The 21035-nt window shown below is 40.4% G+C and overlaps 1 protein-coding gene across 14 annotated transcripts in view; it reads left to right on the forward strand.

Moving 5' to 3' along the window:
- GARIN2 (golgi associated RAB2 interactor family member 2) overlaps positions 1-21035 on the forward strand; it is a 41863-nt gene that overhangs the window by 4717 nt on the left and 16111 nt on the right. For 8 of the 14 annotated variants that reach the window (XR_012379035.1, XR_012379034.1, XR_003207770.2 and 5 more), the window contains 4 exons: positions 11977-12064; positions 15301-15463; positions 17987-18186; positions 18904-19450. Coding sequence is in view for 3 of the 14 variants with exons in the window: in XM_025870489.2 (XP_025726274.1) it covers positions 15305-15463; positions 17987-18186; positions 18904-19450 (906 nt within the window). In the remaining 11 variants the exon portion in view is untranslated. Of the gene's footprint in view, positions 1-11493; positions 11513-11976; positions 12065-15300; positions 15464-17797; positions 17923-17986; positions 18187-18903; positions 19451-21035 lie in introns of those variants that run through there. The other 6 variants (XR_012379039.1, XR_012379043.1, XR_012379038.1 and 3 more) reach the window with 5 other exon arrangements.

Consider the following 21035-nt stretch of genomic DNA (forward strand, 5'->3'; position numbering starts at 1 on the left):
TTGTTGCAAATGGCAAGATCTCATTCTTTTTTATGGCTGAGTAATATTCCATTATATATATCTATATATCACATCTTTCCTTTTTTTTATTTTTTTATTGTTATGTTAATCACCATATATTACATCATTAGTTTTTGATGCAGTGTTCCATGATTCATTGTTTATTCATAATACCCAGTGCTCCATGCAGAACGTGCCCTCCTCAATACCCATCACCAGGCTAACCCATCCCCCTACCCTCCTCCCCTCTAGAACCCTCAGTTTCTTTTTCAGGGTCCATCATCTCTCATGGTTCGTCTCCCCCTCTGACTTACTCCCCTTCATTCTTCCTCTCCTGCTATCTTCTTCTTTTTCTTTTTTCTTAACATATGTTGCGTTATTTGTTTCAGAAGTACAGATCTGTGATTCAACAGTCTTGCACAATTCACAGCGCTCACCGTAGCACATACCCTCCCCAATGTCTATCACCCAGCCACCCCATCCCTCCCACCTCCCACCACTCCAGCAACACTCAGTTTGTTTCCTGAGATTAAGAATTCCTCATATCAGTGAGGTCATATGATACATGTCTTTCTCTGATTGACTTATTTCACTAAGCATAACACCCTCCAGTTCCATCCACGTCGTTGCAAATGGCAAGATCTCATTCCTTTTGATGGCTGCATAATATTCCATTGTGTATATATACCACGTCTTCTTTATCCATTCATCTGTCGATGGACATCTTGGCTCTTTCCACAGTTTGGCTATTGTGGACATTGCTGCTATAAACTTTGGGGTACACGTACCCCTTCGGGTCCCTACATTTGTATCTTTGTGGTAAATACCCAGTAGTGCAATTGCTGGATCGAATGGTAGCTCTAATTTCAACTGTTTGAGGAACCTCCATACTGTTTTCCAGAGTGGTTGCACCAGCTTGCATTCCCACCAACAGTGTAGGAGGGTTCCCCTTTCTCCACATCCCCGCCAACATCTGTCGTTCCCTGACTTGTTAATTTTAGCCATTCTGACGGGTGTGAGGTGATATCTCATTGAGGTTTTGATTTGGATTTCCCTGATGCCAAGCGATGTTGAGCACTTTTTCATGTGCCTGTTGGCCATTTGGATGTCTTCTTTGGAGAAATGTCTGTTCATGTCTTCTGCCCATTTCTTGATTGGATTATTTGTTCTTTGGGTGTTGAGTTTGATAAGTTCTTTATAGATTTTGGATACTAGCCCTTTATCTGATATGTCATTTGCAAATATTTTCTCCCATTCTGTCAGTTGTCTTTTGGTTTTGTGGACTGTTTCTTTTGCTGTGCAAAAGCTTTTTATCTTGATGAAATCCCAATAGTTCATTTTTGCCCTGGCTTCCCGTGCCTTTGGCGATGTTTCTAGGAAGAAGTTGCTGCGGCTGAGGTCGAAAAGGTTGCTACCTGTGTTCTCCTTTAGGATTTTGATGGACTCCTTTCTCACGTTTAGGTCTTTCAACCATTTGGAGTCTATTTTTGTGTGGTGTAAGGAAATGGTCCAGTTTCATTCTTCTGCATGTGGCTGTCCAATTTTCCCAACACCATTTGTTGAAGAGACTGTCTTTTTGCCATTGGACATTCTTTCCTGCTTTGTCAAAGATGACTTGACCATAGAGTTGAGGGTCCATTTCTGGGCTCTCGATTCTGTTCCATTGATCTATGTGTCTGTTTTTGTGCCAGTACCATACTGTCTTGATGATGACAGCTTTGTAATAGAGCTGGAAGTCCGGAATTGTGATGCCGCCAGCTTTGCTTTTCTTTTTCAATATTCCTCTGGCTATTCGGGGTCTCTTCTGGTTCCATACAAATTTTAGGATTATTTGTTCCATTTCTTTGAAAAAAGTGGATGGTATTTTGATGGGGATTGCATTGAATGTGTAGATTGCTCTAGGTAGCATTGACATCTTCACAATGTTGGTTCTTCCAATCCATGAGCATGGAACGTTTTTCCATTTCTTTGTGTCTTCTTCAATTTCTTTCATGAGTATTTTATAGTTTTCTGAGTACAGATCCTTTGCCTCTTTGGTTAGATTTATTCCTAGATATCTAATGGGTGCAGTTGTAAATGGGATAGACTCCTTGATTTGTCTCTCTTCTGTCTTGTTGTTGGTGTATAAGAATGCCACTGATTTCTGTGCATTGATTTTATATCCTGCTACTTTACTGAATTCCTGTATGAGTTCTAGCAGTTTTGGGGTGGCGTCTTTTGGGTTTTCCACATACAGTATCATATCATCTGCAAAGAGTGAGAGTTTGACTTCCTCTTTGCCGATTTGGATGCCTTTGATTTCTTTTTGTTGTCTGATTGCTGGGGCTGGGACTTCTAATACTATGTTGAATAGCAGTGGTGAGAGTGGACATCCCTGCCGCGTTCCTGACCTTAGGGGAAAAGCTCTCAGCCTTTCCCCATTGAGAATGATATTCGCTGTAGGTTTTTTATAGATGGCTTTTATGATATTGAGGTATGTACCCTCTAACCCTATACTCCGAAGAGTTTTGATCAAGAAAGGATGCTGTACTTTGTCAAATGCTTTTTCTGCATCTATTGAGAGGATCATATGATTCCTGTTCTTTCTTTTGTTAATGTATTGTATCACGTTGATTGATTTGCGGATGTTGAACCAGCCTTGCAGCCCAGGGATAAATCCCACTTGGTCGTGGTGAATAATCCTTTTAATGTACTGTTGGATCCTATTGGCTAGTATTTTGGTGAGAATTTTTGCATCCATGTTCATCAAGGATATTGGTCTGTAATTCTCCTTTTTGATGGGGTCTTTGGTTTTGGGATCAAGGTAATGCTGGCCTCATAAAATGAGTTCGGAAGTTTCCCTTCCATTTCTGTTTTTTGGAACAGTTTCAGGAGAATAGGTATTAATTCTTCTTTAAATGTCTGATAGAATTCCCCTGGGAAGCCATCTGGCCGTGGGCTTTTGTATCTTGGGAGATTTTTGATGACTGTTCAATTTCCTTAGTGGTTATAGGTCTGTTCAGGTTTTCTATTTCTTCCTGGTTCAATTTTGGTATTTGATACATCTCTAGGAATGCACCCATTTCTTCCAGGTTATCTAATTTGCTGGCATAGAGTTGCTCATAATATGTTCTTATAATTGTTTGTATTTCTTTGGTGTTGGTTGTGATCTCTCCTCTTTCATTCATGATTTTGTTGATTTGGGTCATTTCTCTTTTCTTTTTGATCAGTCTGGCCAGGGGTTTATCAATCTTGTTAATTCTTTCAAAGAACCAGCTCCTAGTTTCGTTGATCTGTTCTACTGTTCTTTTTGTTTCTAGTTCATTGATTTCTGCTCTGATCTTTATGATTTCTCTTCTCCTGCTGGGTTTAGGCTTTATTTGCTGTTCTTTCTCCAGCTCCTTTAGGTGTAGGGTTAGGTTGTGTATTTGAGACCTTTCTTGTTTCTTGAGAAAGGCTTCTAGTGCTATATACTTTCCTCTCAGGACTGCCTTTGCTGTATCCCAAAGATTTTGAACAGTTGTGTTTTCATTTTCATTGGTTTCCATGAATTTTTTTAATTCTTCTTTAATTTCTTGGTTGACCCATTCATTCTTTAGTAGGATGCTCTTTAGCCTCCATGCATTTGAGTTCTTTCTGACTTTCCTCTTGTGATTGAGTTCTAGTTTCAAAGCATTGTGGTCTGAAAATATGCAGGGAATGATCCCAATCTTTTGGTACCGATTGAGACCTGATTTGTGACCTAGGATGTGATCAATTCTGGAGAATGTTCCATGGGCACTAGAGAAGAATGTGTATTCCATTGCTTTGGGATGGAATGTTCTGAATATGTCTATGAAGTCCATTTGGTCCAGTGTGTCATTTAAAGTCTTTATTTCCTTGTTGATCTTTTGCTTAGATGATCTGTCCATTTCAGTCAGGGGGGTGTTAAAGTCCCCCACTATTATTGTATTGTTGTCAATGTGTTTCTTTGCTTTTGTTATTAATTGCCTTATATTATTGGCTGCTCCCATGTTCAGGGCATAGATATTTACAATTGTTAGATCTTCTTGTTGGATAGACCCTTTAAGTAGGATATAGTGTCCTTCCTCATCTCTTATTACAGTCTTTGTTTTAAAATCTAGTTTGTCTGATATAAGGATTGCCACCCCAGCTTTCTTTTGGTGTCCATTAGCATGGTAAATGGTTTTCCACCCCCTCACTTTCAATCTGGGGGTGTCTTTGGGTCTAAAATGAGTCTCTTGCAGACAACGTATTGATGGGTCTTGTTTTTTAATCCAATCTGATAGCCTGTGTCTTTTGATTGGGGCATTTAGCCCATTTACATTCAGGGTAACTATTGAAAGGTATGAATTTAGTGCCATTGTATTGCCTGTAAGGTGACTGTTAACTGTATGTTGTCTGTGTTCCTTTCTGATCTTTGCTGCTTTTAGGTTCTCTCTTTGCTTAGAGGACCCCTTTCAATATTTCTTGGAGGGCTGGTTTCGTGTTTGCAAATTCCTTTAGTTTTTGTTTGTTCTGGAAGCTTTTTATCTCTCCTTCTATTTTCAATGACAGCCTAGCTGGATATAGTATTCTTGGCTGCATATTTTTCTCGTGTAGTGCTCTGAAGATATCTTGCCAGTCCTTTCTGGCCTGCCAGGTCTCTGTGGATAGGTCTGTTGCCAATCTAATGTATCTACCATTGTAGGTTACAGATCTCTTCTCCCGAGCTGCTTTCAGGATTTTCTCTTTGTCTCTGAGACTCGTAAGTTTTACTACTAGATGTCGGGGTGTTGATCTATTGTTATTGATTTTGAGAGGGGTTCTCTGTGCCTCCTGGATTTTGATGCCTGTTTCCTTCCTCACATTAGGGAAGTTCTCTGCTATTATTTGCTCCAATATACCTTCTGCCCCTCTCTCTCTCTCTCTTCTTCTTCTGGGATCCCAATTATTCTAATGTTGTTTTGTCCTATCGTATCACTTATCTCTCGAATTCTGCCCTCGTTATCCTGTAGTTGTTTCTCTTTTTCTCAGCCTCTTTATTTTCCATCATTTGGTCTTCTATATCACTGATTCTCTCTTCTGCCTCATTTATCCTAGCATTTAGTGCCCCCATTTTTGATTGCACCTCATCAATAGCCTTTTTGATTTCGATTTGGTTAGATTTTAGTTCTTTTATTTCTCCAGAAAGGGTTTCTCTAATAACTTCCACGCTTTTTTCAAGCCCAGCTAGTATCTTTAAAGTCATGATTCTGAACTCTAGGTCCGACATTGTACTAATGTCCGTATTGAGTAGGTCCCTGGCGGACGGTACTACCTCTTGTTCTTTTTGCTGAGGTGATTTTTTTCGTCTTGTCATTTTGTCCAGAGGAGAATAGATGAATGAGAGAACAAAATGCTAACAGGTTTACAATGTCCCCAGCAAATATACTGTATACAAATCAGAAAAGACCTGAAACCAGGGGAAAAGAAAGGGAAAGAAAGAAAAAAGAAAGAGGAAAAATGGGGCGCCTGGGTGGCTCAGTCAGTTAAGCATCTGCCTTCGGCTCAGGTCATGATCCCAGGGTCCTGGGATCGAGCCCCACATCGGGCTCCCTGCTCAGCGGGGAGCCTGCTTCTCCCTCTGCCTCTGCCTGCCTGCCTGCCTACTTGTGCTCTCTCTCTGTGTCAAATAAATAAATAAAATCTTTAAAAAAAAGAGGAAAAAAAAAGAAAAAAAGATAAAAACAAAAACAAAACAATACAAAAAAAGCAGAATATGATCAAATATGATCAGGCTAGTGCATAGATCAGTGCCACACACTAGATTTTGGGCGTATTTTGGTCTGTTAGAAAAAAGTGCCTCCTAAAATTTTAAAGGAAGAAAGACATATATGTACAAAATAAATTTAAAAATTTAAAGGAAGAAAGACATATATGTACAGATTGATAAAATGAAGGGATGGAAGATGACTATAAAGATGAAAATTAGAAAAGATTTTATAAAAGGACTTGATAAGAAGTTGTTTGAAAAAAGAAAGAAGATTTAAGAAAAAAAAAAAGGAAAAAGGGAGAGAATGTGATCAGGCAGGAGACTAGAACAAAGCCATACACTAGTGATTTAGGGTATATTTTGATCTGTTAGAAGAAACTGTACCGGGCGCCTGGGTGGCTCAGTTGGTTAAGCGACTGCCTTCGGCTCAGGTCATGATCCCGGAGTCCCGGGATCGAGTCCCATATCGGGCTCCCTGCTCGGCGGGGAGTCTGCTTCTCCCTCTGACCCTCTTTCCTCTTGTGCTCTCTGTTTCTCATTCTCTCTCTCTCAAATAAATAAATAAAATCTTTAAAAAAAAAAAAAAGAAGAAACTGTACCTCAAAATTTTAAAGAGAGAACAACTTATATATATATGCCAAAAATAAGGGTAACTACTATGAAGGGATAAAATATGACTCTAAAAATGAAAAATAAAAAAAATTTTTTTTTAAAAAAAGGGATTGATAAGATGTTGGTTGAAAAAGGGAAAAAGTAAAATAAAAAAAAAACAGTCAACAAAAATTAACTTTGATGAACTAATGAATCATGGTAAAAAGAAAAAGCCATGAATCTATGTGCAGTATTCCCCTAGCGCTGGAGTTCTCCCGTTCTCCTTGATCGGTAAACTTGGTCTTGGCTTGCTGGCTGTTCGTGCTGATCTTCTGGAGGAGGGGCCCGTTGCTGTGGTTTCCAAATGTCTTTGCCGGAGGCTGAATGGCCCCGCCCTTGTCGGTCCGGGCTAAGGAAGCTGCTCCGGTTTGCTCTCAGGAGCTTTTGTTCCCTGCAAGCTCTCGGCACAGCTCTGGAGGACCAGGGTAGAAATGGTGGCCTCCCAATCTCCACCCGGAGGAGCTGAGAACTCGGGGCCCCGCTCCTCAGTGCGCCCCCAGAGAAAAGCCGTCACTTCTGTGTCCCTGGTCTCCGGCCGCACTCCGTGCTCACCGGGCCTGTGACCGAGCATTGCTATCTCTGGCACCCGACCCCGTGTGGAGTCTCCAAACCCAGCAGATCCCTGCAGTGCGTTCCCGCGCCACTCCTCCCCGGAAAGGAAGGGGAGTCTCCCCGGATCTGCTGCTTGTTGGGTCCCTGCTGGAGGAGCAGTGGCCCGACTGGGCCGTGGATCACAGTTTATGGCAACCCCGAGCTGAGAGCCCGCGCCTTGGCTCTGTCTCTGCAGCCGGCTTCCCCACTCTGATACCTGGGAGCTCTGGCGCACTCAGGCACCCCCGGTCTTTCTGTGACCCCAAGGGTCCTGAGACCACACTGTCCCGGGAGGATTCCACGCCCTGCTTAGCCACTGCAGCGACGTCCCTCCACCGAGCCAACTTCTAAAAGGTCTGATTTTGTGCTCCGTGGCTCTATCACTTGCCAGAAGCGGCCGGCGGAGGCCCCTCCCCCGCCGTCTATCCTCCCGAATATCGCCTCGGATTCACTTCTCCGCACGTCCAGTAAGTGGTCGCTTCTCTGTTCAGAGAGTTGTTGCTACTCTCCTCTTCGATCTCCTGTTGAGTTCGTAGGTGTTGAGAATGGTTTGATCCCTATTCAGCTGAATTCCTGAGACCAGACGAAATCTAGGTCTCCTACTCCTCCGCCATCTTGCTTCACATCTTTCCTTTTAAAGATTTATTTATTTATTTGAGAGAGAGTGCGCTCGAGTGGGGGAAAGGGCAGCGGGAGAGAGAGAATCCTCAAGCAGACTCCCCACTGAGAGTAGTGCCCAACACTGGGCTCGACCCCACAACCCGGGATCATGACCTGAGCTGAAATCAAGAGCCAGCCACTTAACTGACTGAGCCACACAGGTGCCCCTATATACCACATCTTTATTCATTCATCTATCAATGGGCACTTGGGTTGCTCCCACATCTTGGCTTTTGTTTTTTTAAGATTTTATTTATTTGACAGAGAGACAACAAGACAGGGAACACAAGCAGGGGGAGTGGGAGAGGAAGAAGCAGGCTTCCAGCTGAGCAGGGAACCTGGTGGACTTGATCCCAGGACCCTGGGATCATGAACTGAGCCAAAGGCAGACACTTAATGACTGAGCCACCCAGGAGCCCCTCTTGGCTTTTATAAATAATGCTGCAATAAACTTAGTGGTGCATATATCTTTTTGAATTAGTGTTTTTGTTTTCTTTAGGTAAATACTCAGTAGTGGAATTACTGGATCATATGGTAGTTCTATTTTTAATTTTTTGACAAATCTCCATACTGTTTTTCATAGTGCCTGCACCAATTTGCATTCCCTCCAACAGTGCATGTGGGTTCCTTTTTCTCCACATCCTCACCAACATTTGCTAATTCTTGTCTTTTTGATTTTAGCCATTCTGACAGGTGTACAGTGATATCTCCTTGTTGTTTTAATTTGTGTTTCCCTGATGACTAGTGATGTTGGGCATATTTTCATGTGTTTCTTGGCCGTGTGAATGTCTTTGGAAAAACATCTATTCAGGTCTTCTGACCATTTTTAAATTGGATTATTTGGGGTTTTTTTGGTGTTGACTTGTATAAGTTCTTTATATATCTTAGATATTAACCTCTTATCAGATATATCATTTGCAAATAAATTCTCCCATTCAGTAGGTTGCCTTGTTCTGCTACTGGTTTTCTTTGCTATGCAAAAGCTTTTTATTTTGTTGTAGTCCTGATAGTTTAATTTTGCTTTTGTTTCCCTTGCCAGAGGAGACATCTAGAAAAATATTTCTACAGCTGATGTCAAAGAAATTACTGCTTATTTTTAAAGCAATTTTATAGTTTCAGGTCCACATTTAGGTCTTTAATCTATTTTGAGTTTATTTTTGTGTATGGTGGAAGAATGTGATCCAGTTTCATTCATTTGCATATAGCTGTCCAGTTTTCCCCACACGCTTTGTTGAAGAGACTATCTTTTTCCCCATTGTATATTGTAGATTAATTGACCCTAAAAGTGTGGGGATCAATTCTGTTCCATTGAACTATGTGGCTATTTTTGTGCCATACTGTTTTGATTATTACAGCTTTATAGAGTATCTTGACATCTGAGGTGTGATGCCTCCAGCTTTGTTCTTCTTCAAAATCGCTTTGGCTATTTAGGGTCTTTTGTGGTTCCATACAAATTGTAGGATTATTTATTCTAGTTCTGTGAAAAATATTGTTGGTATTTTGATAGGGATTGCATTAAATCCTTAGATTGCTTTGGACAGTGTGGATATTTTATCAATATTGTTTCCTTCAATCCATGAGCATGGAATATCTTTCCATTTGTTTGTGTCCTCTTCACTTCATCCATCAGTGTTTTATAATTTTCAGAGTACAAATCTTTCACTGACTTGGTTTTAAGTTTATTCCTAGATATTTTATTCTTTTTGGTGCAATTATAAAGGGGATTGTTTTCTTAATTTCTTTCTGCTACTTCATTATTATTGTATAGAAATGCAACAGATTTCTGAATATTAATTTTGTGCTCTGCAACTTTACTAAATTCATTTATCAGTTCTAGTAGTTTTTTGGTGGAGTCTTTAGAGCTTTCTATTTATAGTATCATGGCGTCTGCAAATAGTGAAAATTTTACTTCTTCCTTACTAATATGAATGTCTTTTATTTCTTTTTTTTTTTGTCTGATTGGTGGGGGGGGGCTTCAGTATTATGTTGAATAAAAGTGGTAAGAGTGGATATCCTTGTCTTGTTCCTGATCTTAGAGGAAAAGCTCTCAATTTTTCACCATTGAGGATGACGTTAGCTGTGGGTTTTTCATATATGGACTTTATTATGTTGAAGTATATTCCCTCTAAATCTACTTTGTTGAAGGTTTTTATCATGAACGGATGTTGTACTTTGTCAAATGCTTTTTCTGCATCTTTTGAAATGATCATATGGTTTTTATCCTCTCTGTTATCAATGTGATGTATCACGTTGATTGATTTGCTAATACTGAACCACCCTTACACCCCAGGAATAAATCCCACTTAATCATGGTGAATGGTGAATAATTTTAATGTGTTGCTGGATTTGGTTTGCTAATATTTTATTGAGGATTTTTGCATCTATGTTCATAAGAAATATTGGCCTCTAGCTTTATTCATTTTGTATTGTCTTTGTCTGGTTTGGGTATCAGGGTGATGCTGGCCTCATAAAATGAATTTGTAAGTTTTCCTTCCTCTTCTATTTTTTGAAAAAGTTTGAGAAGAACAGGTATTAACTCTCCTTTAAATGTCTGGTAGAATTTACCAGTGAAACCATCTGGTCCTGGACTTTTGTTTGTTGGGAGTTTTTTCATTACTGATTCAATGTCATTGTTAGTAATTTGCCTGTTCAAATTCTCTACTTCTCCTGATTCAGTTCTGGAAGGTGATATGTTTCTAGGAACTTAACTGTGTCTTCTAGGTTTTCCAATTTGTTGGCATATAATTTTTCATAATATTCTCTTATAATCTTTCATATTTCTGTGGTATCTGTTGTTCTTTTTCCTCCATTTCTGATTTTATTTGAGTCTTCTCCGTTCTCTTTTTCAATGAGTCTGGCTAAAGTTTTATCAATTTTGTTGATCTTTTCAAAGAACTAGCTCCTGGCTTCATTGATCTGTTCTATGGTTTCTTAGTCTCTATTTCATTTATTTCTGCTCTAATCTTTATTAGCTCCTTCCTTCTACTGGCTTTGGGCTTTGTTTTGTTTTATTTTCCTAGCTCCTGCAAGTGTAAGGTTACGTTGTTTATTACAGATTTTTCTTGCTTCTTGAGGTAGGCCTGTATTGCTATAATCTTCCCTTTTAGATCAGCTTTTTCAGCATTTCAAAGATTTTGGACTGTTTTCATTTTCATTTGTCCCCATGTATTTTTTTTTTATTTAGAGACATCTTAAATGGCAATTAAATGCACCCCTTGTAGTACAATCAATGTACATAATTTAATATGAGTAACCATGATTGAGTTCATGCATGTGCAGCCAAACAACAGCCACCATGCAGTTGCCCCCACGCCCCCACTCCCCAGCAGAGAGTGATCTCAAGGAACATTCCATTTCAGAGTTATTAAGCTGAGGAAAAAATATGTTTCTTACAATGAATGACTCAGGAAATTTGAAACTGTAAGTGAGCAAGAGGGTACCCAACCTAGCAAATGCTGAGTAAATTATACCTTTTTGACAGAGGGGCAGGTGTTGATAGACGAATATAAGCCTTCAGTGCTTACCATGTGATAGCTATGGTATTCACTGTTTCCTATACATCACTGCATTGAGTTGGGTCATTTTATCTTCATCTTACAGATGAGGAAATTGAGCTCAGAGATGTTAAGTAACATGCCCAAGGTCTTAAAAGTAGGTGACAGAGCCCAAATATGAATCTGGATGTGTCTGACTCCAGAGAGTTCTTTATATTCCCACAATACCAGTTTCCATAGTGGCCTCATGGCACTTGAGTTCTGATGGTGATTATGGTCGCTGTTCACCTGGCCCAGGTATTCCTGAAGGGATTCTTTAAGTCAGAATTTTATGAAGAGGAGAAGGTATTGTCTATAGTGACTGCAAGCACAATATGGAGAACTTGACACAAGTGATAAAAGAGTGAGCGTAACCATATGTAAGGTTATTCATTCATACAACTACCACCAGCCGAAAAGTTAGTAATCGAGGCTACTCTGGCTTTTTACAGGAAGAAAATAACTCGGGCTTCTTATGACCCTCCACTTTACAATAGTTATTTGAGACTGTATTACTTCCTTTGTCACATTATCAAATATCTTCCTTGGCTATAAAAGCCCAGGATTCCACTGTTTGACAGTTTCAGGCCAACCCTGAGCTATGAACTTTGGGGAGTGGAACCACTCCCCAAAAGACCATGATTAGAATCATTGACAACAGCTCAGCTCAAATATAGACAGCAGCCCTAGGAGCACGTCACCCACCTTGCTTAGGTAGAAAAACTCTTTCTAAGACATGGACCTCTCAGGTATGAAATGAAAGTAAGGATTTGTATGGTTTTTCCTTTGTGTACACTTTATTTTCTATTTTTGTTCCCTTTGCAAAAGACTTCGTCATGAAAAGGAGGAAGCCCAAACTGAAATGAGTTAAGAACTTCATCTCCGAGAGAGGATTGTGACTTGGCCCTGAGTTGAGGTGAGATTTGTTGGTGCGTACTGATGAGACCAGATTAAGCTCTACCTTGTTACACCTTCTCCTTCCCTTTCTCCATTCTCTCTTCTGTTCCTTTTTGACTTACTTTTCAAGCTTTCTTTGCCTCTTCCCCTCATCTGGGAACTCAGTGTACCAAGGATGCTGCTCACAGTGGTCAACTTTTCTAGATCTCCAGAGGAGGGGGCGCATGAACTGATATGAGAGAATCTAAGCTCAGAAGGATACAAAAGTGTAAGAAATCACAGCTGTTCTGGAAAATGAAGGGTGAACAATTGCTGTGACTTTGCTTGTCACCCTGACCCAAAAGGATGCTGACCTTTGTTCTCCTTCTGCTATCATACCAGCTTTCATTTAAAAAAACGCTCTTTTCTAGTGATTTCTTGTTGTGTTCCAGGAGATTCCCCATATATTTAGCTCCCAAAGATCCATCTGATGCTTTGATCACTTGCTATGTCTTCTGGTTCTCTAAAGCAGCTTCACCGTCTTTCAACAAAGTGATGATGGAATAGATGCCTTGTGCTATTGGATAAGTTGGGAAGGAGAGAAAATGCAGATGACAAGCCTTTCTGTGTTTTTTTCCTACCATCCCATCACTATGAGGATTCTTCCATTGCTGTCGTAAAGCTCTTTTCTTGGAAACCTGGGGTGACTAAATAAAACCTTTTTGCGCGTTAACCCTCAGACCTTGTCTAACTCCTCCATATCTTCTTTTACATCCTCTACCCTCTCCTCTATACCTTTTACTTCCTCTTTCTTTATATTATTATTATTTCCATTAACTTCTTTAAAATAATCACAAACATACAGAAATATTGCAAGTACAGTACAAAGAACTTTTTTCCCCAAATCTTTTAAGAGTAATTTGCCAATTTGATGCCCCGTGACCCCCAAATACTTTAGTTTGTGTTTCCTACAACCAAGGACATTCTCCTACATGGCCAAAATTTAACCATCAAAATCAGAACATGAACATTGTGTAATACCATCATTTAATCCTGAGACCCCACTCAAATTTTACCATTTGTCCCAATAATGGGCTGCATAGCTAACAGATCCTGTTCAGAAGCTCAATTGCAGTTAGTTACCACGTCTCTTTAGTCTCCTTCGGTCTGGAATGGTTTTTTAGTCATTCTTTGACTTTCATTATGTTGACATTTTTGAAGATCACAGACCAGTTATTTTGTCAAATATCCCTCAAATTGGATTTGTCTGATATTTCCTAATGGTTGGTTTCGGGTCATGCATCTTTGGGAAGGATATCACAGGAGAATGCTCTGTGCTTCTCATTATATCCTATAAGGTGATGCACCATTTTGATTTGTCCCATTACTGGTAGTGTTCATCACTCCACTATGATGGTGTGACTTCTTCACTATAAAGTTACTTTTTCCTCCTTTGAAATTAATAAGTATGCTGGTAGAAGGTACTTTGAATGATGTAAATTCTCAGTTCTTCCCCAAACTTTTAATTTATTCATTTATTTATATCAGTATAAATTCTCATGGTTTCCTATTTTATTTGATCAGTTCGCATGTATGTAACCAATTACCCTCCTCTTCCACCATCCTCTCTCCTGCTCGGACATCCTCCTCACCCTGCTAGGTCCTGATTTCTTACACTGCACCTCCCTTCTCCTGACAACAGAGGTCTTCTTGCCTCCTTTGGGTTCTGAGCCAAGGCTCTCCACCCTCCCAGTACAGATCTCTTTGTCCCAGCTAATGGATCTAGGACAAAACTGTTCAGGAATAAAAGGGAATAGGAAGAAGGAGGACACCTTCTGTATTCTTTGGTGCTCCCTCCCTTTCCTCCTTTCCCTCTCTCCTGACCTGTTCTGACCCCTCTCACTCTTGCCACTTCTCACGTCCATCTTTCCAAGAACTCAAGGCAGTATTGAACCATGGGCGAAGGCATAATCAGTCAGACTATGAAGGTTTGCATCCTGGCATGGAGACTTGGGTAAGTTACTTCCCCTCTCCAAGCCTCAGCTGCATGCATGAGCACCTTAAGAGTGCTATTTGATAGTATTTTCGATAATGCATGTAAAGTCTTTGCTGCCTGCCACATATCAAACACTAAATAAATTTTATTTTTATTTCTCATCCCCTATGTTTTAAATGGTGGTAGTGGTGGTGGTGGTGGTGGTGGTTTTCTCTCTCTCTCTCTCTCTTTTCCTGAATGCTCTTTCTGTCTCATTATTTTTACACTTTAGCTTCACTGAACTATTTTACTTACTTGCTTTTCCTGATTCTTTTTACTATCCCTATGTTTGTTCATGCATAGATGTGCTAAAGGGAGGCATTGAGTTGCCACCAGCAGGAGGTCTGATGGGGAATTCCTGTGCCCAGAGTCATTGCTCATAGGATGTCAGGTAGCTGTGGTCTCTGCAGCCCGTGACCCTGACTGGGACAGCAACAAGACATGTCCACTACTTACCTACTTACTTAGCTTGAACAAAAGGGGAAAACAAGCCTCTGAGAAAGGACTGAGGTGTAACTATATGCTCCCAGTGGAACACAGGACAGCTACTTGCCAGTTAAGGACCCCTCCTCTAACTGACATAGGCTTGGTGAAGAGGGAAGGGGGTGACCTTTTGAACATATGAACAGAATTACATTCTGAGGCTTTGTTCCCCTCTTGGAATTCTGTCATTTCTGGCTGATAGAAGGTGAAATCCCCTGTTCCTTGTTGAAGCAATTTCTGGAGAGAGTCAGAGCGAGAGAATGGAGAAGATAGACAACAGTCATTGATTAGGTAGAAAGCCACTATTTACCTGTCAACCTAGAGCTAAGCATCAGTCAAGGGTGAATGGTCAGGAAAAGATGGTTTCAGTTTAGTATAGTTTTGATACCCTACTTACCAAAAAAAAAAAAGTATTCGAGAATTCTACATAATGGGAAGGGTAGTGGTACTATTAATTAGACAGAAAATGACAGTTTGGGGGATGTGACACATAAGTTTCATGACCTCCTAGAGAGGCCTTTTCTAACTACCTTCATTAATTAGGGTTGCCAGCCCCACACCCCAGGCTGCATAGGGGCACGATCTTACAGTCATGTTCAGATGTATCACCAATGCCCAATGCAGTGCCTGGCATATCATAGATGTTGATAAAATTTGTTGAATTAATGAGTAAATGAGGGAAATTTATTATATTAAATTTTCTCTGTATCTGTTCATTGTGTTCCCATTCCCTCGACTTTCTAATGTTTGTATGTAAGCACCATGAAGAAGAACAATAGGAACTCTACCACAAGGATCAATGAGCAAGATGCCATCTCCATCCCACCCTCCCAAGATCCAGGAGATCTTCAAAATATGTTGAATGGAGGAGAGTATGCCCCTTTTGTATCTCCTCCCATATTAGAGAGCAATTTTATCCAGGTAAATAATATTTGAGCCCTGAATTAAGTTCCAGTAAGTTCAGTGATTAATTTTCTCAAAGAAATTGAAAAGATTAAGAGGAGAATTATTTTAAATGTGATAAAGGAATGCATGAGACAAAGGGAACAATTTTGGGACTTTAACCAACCTAAAATAATTATAATGTTAAAAAAAATTCATTTCAAATTTTCCCAGCAAACTCTCACCTAGGAATTCTGTTTTAACTCCATCATAATTGTCATTCTATCATAATCTTCCCAAAATGACATGAAGAGATTACAGTAAATTCAGAACATCCTACCACAGGAAAGCTTTCAGATAGCTCCTTTCTTAGATTTAGAAGACATTTTAAAGAATAACATCTATGCCACAACTGGGTATTTAGCTCTTAGTTCTAAAATTAAAAGATAATTGTCAAATTGTGAGGGAGAAGAGTTTTCTTCTCATAAAAATATACCTACATTATGAATGAAACTTCATTTCAATGCATTCGAGAGCAGTTCTCACTTTTCTCTAAACATTCAACATTAAAACCTTCAGACAACATTAAAGGGGAAATGAGTTCACTGTTGTAGGCCATACCCCTAAACCACACAGTAAGGCCACAACCAAGTGTAACACAAAACACACCCATTCAAGCAGCTCCTCAGCTGATTCTACCGAGAGGAGACAGGGGAGACAACAGACACTTCTTCTTCCATAAATGTGTTCTCTGCCCTGATGCCTTGGGCTTGAAGGAGACCTCCCACCTCCAGAACATACACCCCCAGAGGCAGGTGTTTAAAGAACACATTTAAGTAATGCCTGGAACACATGTGATAGGTCATGATTTGATGATTTTACCTTCTATATGCTTCTTTCCTACTAATAATCTTCTTATTTTATTTTTCACACTTCTTCCTACTCCCTTTTCAAATAACCTTTTGCATGCTCTAATGAACCCTGGGGGAGGTAGGTAGCACTCTATAGACAGACATGCTGCATATCATAATTGGGTGAGGTATTCCCTTCAACATACACAACCTCTCACGCACGGTTAGTATGTCTTTGGCAGCAAGTTGCCACAGGTCCCTGACCCGACTTTAAACAAAAAAGAACAACAGTTATGTCAAAGTAAAAGAGCCACAGGCATCAGCTCACTTGCAGGGAGTCTTCAAGGACCCAGGTCCTCTCTTGTGCTCTATCCCCCTCGAGTTAGCTCCCCTCAGGACATTAGAGGCAAACAGAACAGTGACAGTTGCCAGAAACAGAAGAGATGCTCTCATCATAGCAACTTTCTGTGAGGACTGAGAAACCTTTCCCAGAGCCACCAGGAGGCCCCCACTGTCTCATTGGCCAGGCCTAGGCCACATTGCCCTGCTGAAAGCAAGCACTAGCAAGGGGATGAAATCACCATGACCAGTTGAGGTTTATCAGTATTTAGCCCCTGAGCCAGAGCACCATCCCTCAGGGGCAGTACCAGATGGATTCTGGATTCTGTTAATCAGGCATGGCTTTGGGCAGGTCCATAGTATGGGCTGCAACCTCTTTCTGAGGGGAGATGTGTGTGTGTGTGTGTGTGTGTGTGTGTGTGTGTGTGTGTGTGTGTGTGTATATATATTTTTTTTAGTGATTTTTGTGTGTGTTTTTGAGTTAATGTACAGCTGAGAAACCAAGTGTTGCCCCTCTCTGGCTTCCTTCACATACCTGTCTGGCCAGTTTCCAGTGTTCTTTTCTTCCAACTGGCAGAGATTTTACTGGCCAAGATTCTTGGACTTTGGGATTTTTGCATATGCTATTCCTCTGCCTGAAAATCTCTCCTGTCCACCCAGCCAGTTTAACTCCCACATTGTTCGGGTCTCAGCCAGAGGTCTCTTTCTCAGAGATTTCTCTGACCCTATCTCTGGGGTGTGCTGGAGCTGGCTGACTAGTAAGTGTCCAGGAAATTTGGAAGTCCGTCGTTAAACACAGGTATTATTAAAAATTAAATCATATAAACTCATATACTCAAACCTCATTGTTCCTATTATTTTACAACATTTTACTATTATTTATGCTCTTAAGGTTACGCATAAAAGAGTGACAAAGGTCAATGAAGACTTCTGTGAGCATCAACTGACTATACTGAAATTAAAATAAAGCTTTGTATATAGCATATTTGTAAATAATAAACATGTGCATATCTTCTAAGAGATAGTTGTTACACATTTACCAGCACACCACTACCTGTCTCCCCTCTTAAATCAAGTCTCCTGCTATATGCCTTACAGCACAGCACCCTGAACTTGTACTTGGTAATACTTCCTGCAATAATAATTAGTGACATATTTATTTAATGTTCACCTTCCCTGATAGAACCCCCACGGCCCAGGGACTATGTCTGTCCATTCACTGTGGTATCTCCAAGAATTCACATCAGCAAGTGATTGAACAAATGCATCATCACGGTTCATTTCTACTTTATTTCCTACACTGCTCAGGTAAGTGCGGTTGTCGGGGCCATGCACTTTAGCAGAAAACTCCTCTTCCTGTTCTCTGCATTAGGTTAACAGGAGAGGTGAATCCATTTACCTTCATAACCGAGCCAACTGGGTGACTGTAGGCATCTGCTCTTCCAGTAAAACCCACAAGACCCCCAGTGTGATGCTTCTGGCACATCTGACCCCTGAAGCTCAGAAAGATACAGAACCCCTGTTTCAAAGTCTCCTGACATCTCCTTCGCCAGAGAACCTGGTGCTCACCAGGTGAGTTACAAAGGGAAGAGGCTAAGGATCTCTCAGAAAATATGCTTTACCCCTGAGAAGCTGAAAATAAAAACACCAATGGCATTTGCTTCAAGGGAGCTTCTCACTTGCACTCTGCTACAACTGACAGTCAGTCATGTCCTTAAAGTCTGGGAAAATAGCTTATGACAAGCTAGCAGTCAAAGAGGTATTTAATTTTTAAAAATCAAACCTAAGTAACAGTAACTGAAGATCCATTATGAACTGCCTCTCTAGAACAGGCCCTTCCTTCCAAGCACCCCAGCTTCCATCAGAATTTGCTCTGGTCTTGTCTCAAGCCACTAACTTGCTATGTGACCTAGAGCAATCACTCAACTTCTCTCAACTTTGCAGGATTAACAAAGCCCGACAACCTCTCATGATAAGTAGTTGATACGCTGATTTTTTTTAATTCATCAGAGTCTTAGGAGTATGATTTGAGTGAGATGGCCCCAGGGACCCTGGTTCCATGTGCTAAAAAACAAAGTTTTGAGCCTCAAAAGCTAAGGGCCAGACCTGGGAACATGGTGGCCACAAGAAGGTACTGCCCAACCCCATGCCTGCTCCAGTCCGGGCCTGTCTGGGAGACAAGCCCGTTGTCCTGCATCTCACTCAGCAAACTGCTATACAACAGAGAAGGAAAGGCCTTTTTTTCGGTCTCCAGTCAGGCCTCCAGACGACATTTGTGTTGGTTTTCAGGTTTCTCCCTCTGCAATTTGTGACTCTTTCTGTGCACAATGCTGAGAATATGCGCCTCAAAGTAAAGCTGGTGAGTGGTCGAGCCTACTACCTACAGCTCTGCGCCCCTGCGTGTAAACAGGACGCCCTCTTTTGTCAGTGGGTGGAACTCATCTCCCTCTTGAATGAGGAGAAAGCCAAAGCTTCCAAACTGTCAGAAGTCTCAAGCCTCTCAGAAGTCACAAATAGCACAGACATCACAGGCTCAACGGACATCATGGATATTGCAGCATTCACAGCTCTACAGAGCCCACCACTGTGCACATGTTCAGACCCCGTACATGCTGCAGAAAGCACTGATTTCTCAGATTTCACAGATGATGTCACCGATGTCACCGACGTCACAGATGTTCCAGAAAATGAGGTCAGAGAGACCCCAGATATAAATATTGTCACAGAAGTCACAGAAGTCACAGAAGTCACAGACCTCTGTGACGTCCCAAACTGCTCAGAGGTCACGGTGGTGTTTGAAAATGATGACATACTAAGGGCCAAGCAAGAGGAAAAGGTAAGAGACATGGCAGACTTTCATTCTTTAATAATCAAGAACAAGAGTGATAACCAAGATCATTCTTCTTGGTTAGCTCCTTGACACTGGTTATCAAAATGCTATGGAATGTGCTCTGAGTAACCTAATTTTAATAATGGGATATTAGCGCTGAGCCCTGGTATAAAGGAGTTGTAGGATGTATCCTGAAAGAGGCAGGGACCATCCTTACCAACAAATTTAACCCAGTGTCAGAAAGCTATGGTGGGATGGAAGGAACTTCTGGACCAGGGTCAGAAGACCTGGCTTGGACTCTTGACCTGCTGCATAGCTGTTTGGACAAACCACTGGAGCTGCATGAGCTGCATGAGTTTCCTCGTCTCCAAAATAAGGATATTAATGTCACATAATGGCTATTTTAAGGTTTAAATGTGTATAAAAGTATGCACTACATTGAAGGATGGGGTGAAATTTCAACAGGTAAAAGTGAGGGTGGGTATAGAAAAATAAAGTGCCAAAAGAAGTGAGTGGCTTTAGAAAAGGCTAATAAGTGGAAAAACACAGCTGTATCCAAGAAAGTTTAGTTCAGTTTGGCTGGAGCACAATATATGTGAAAAATATTAGGATATAGGTTTGAAAAGTTGTTTGCCAAATCAAGAAGCTTGGACATTGCTCTTTGGGCAAACTTTAACCATAAAAACCCTCTGTGTGAGGGAGTGAAGGAACTGTGCTTTTAGAAAGATTAATCTGATGGTAGCATCAATTGTAGATAAAGGCATAAGTTTGAGGACCTACTGCTGGAAAACCTCTGTGGGGCCCATGATAGAAAAATCATAAAGGGCAAGGATAGACATTTTACAGAAGAAGAAAACTGCCAATAAATATACTGGAGAAAGTTGAACCTCATTAGTAATCAAAGGAATGCAAACTTAGAAAAAAAAAACCTATAAAACTGTTAATTGAAAGAATAAAAATAGTCAATGTTAGTAAAATTGTGGCCAACTTGGGATTCATATAGATTCATGGTAGAGATAAGAACTGGCCCAAACTTTCTTGAAATCATTATGAATCAAGGGCCTAAAAATGTTTATACCCTTTGACTCAGTGATTCCATTTCTAGGAATCTTCCTTAAGGAATTAGTCAGAAATAAGAACGAAGATTTAGCTATAAAGGTGTTAATTATAGCAAATCTATACCATGTTTGTCAAAATGAAATAATGAAAATTTGGAAGGAACCTAAACATCCACCACAGGAGAATCACTAAACTGATACAAATCCATGAAGGGCAGGTGCTGTATTAATCTTTTTCAGAAGTGATCATCATATCTGACAAGATCATAGACAGTCAGTAAATATTTGTTAAGTGAAAGACTACTCTGTAGTTATTAAAATTGTTGGAAAAAACTTTCTTTACCTGGAGAAATTTTCATGATTGAAAAAAGTTGAGTGAAAAATGAAATATGATCCCTATTATATAAAAATACATTTATATGCTCACAAGAAATAGGAGGGGGAAAAGTCATATTATTAGCAGCAGTTTATTTCTAGATTGTGGGATTATAGGCAATTAATGTTTTCCTCTTCACACTTTTCTGAATTTTCTG

This window comes from Callorhinus ursinus, unplaced genomic scaffold (assembly GCF_003265705.2).
Source record: "Callorhinus ursinus isolate GAN/ISIS: 27379988/994484 unplaced genomic scaffold, GSC_fseal_2.0 scaffold8, whole genome shotgun sequence".
NCBI classification, from domain to species: Eukaryota; Metazoa; Chordata; class Mammalia; order Carnivora; family Otariidae; genus Callorhinus; species Callorhinus ursinus.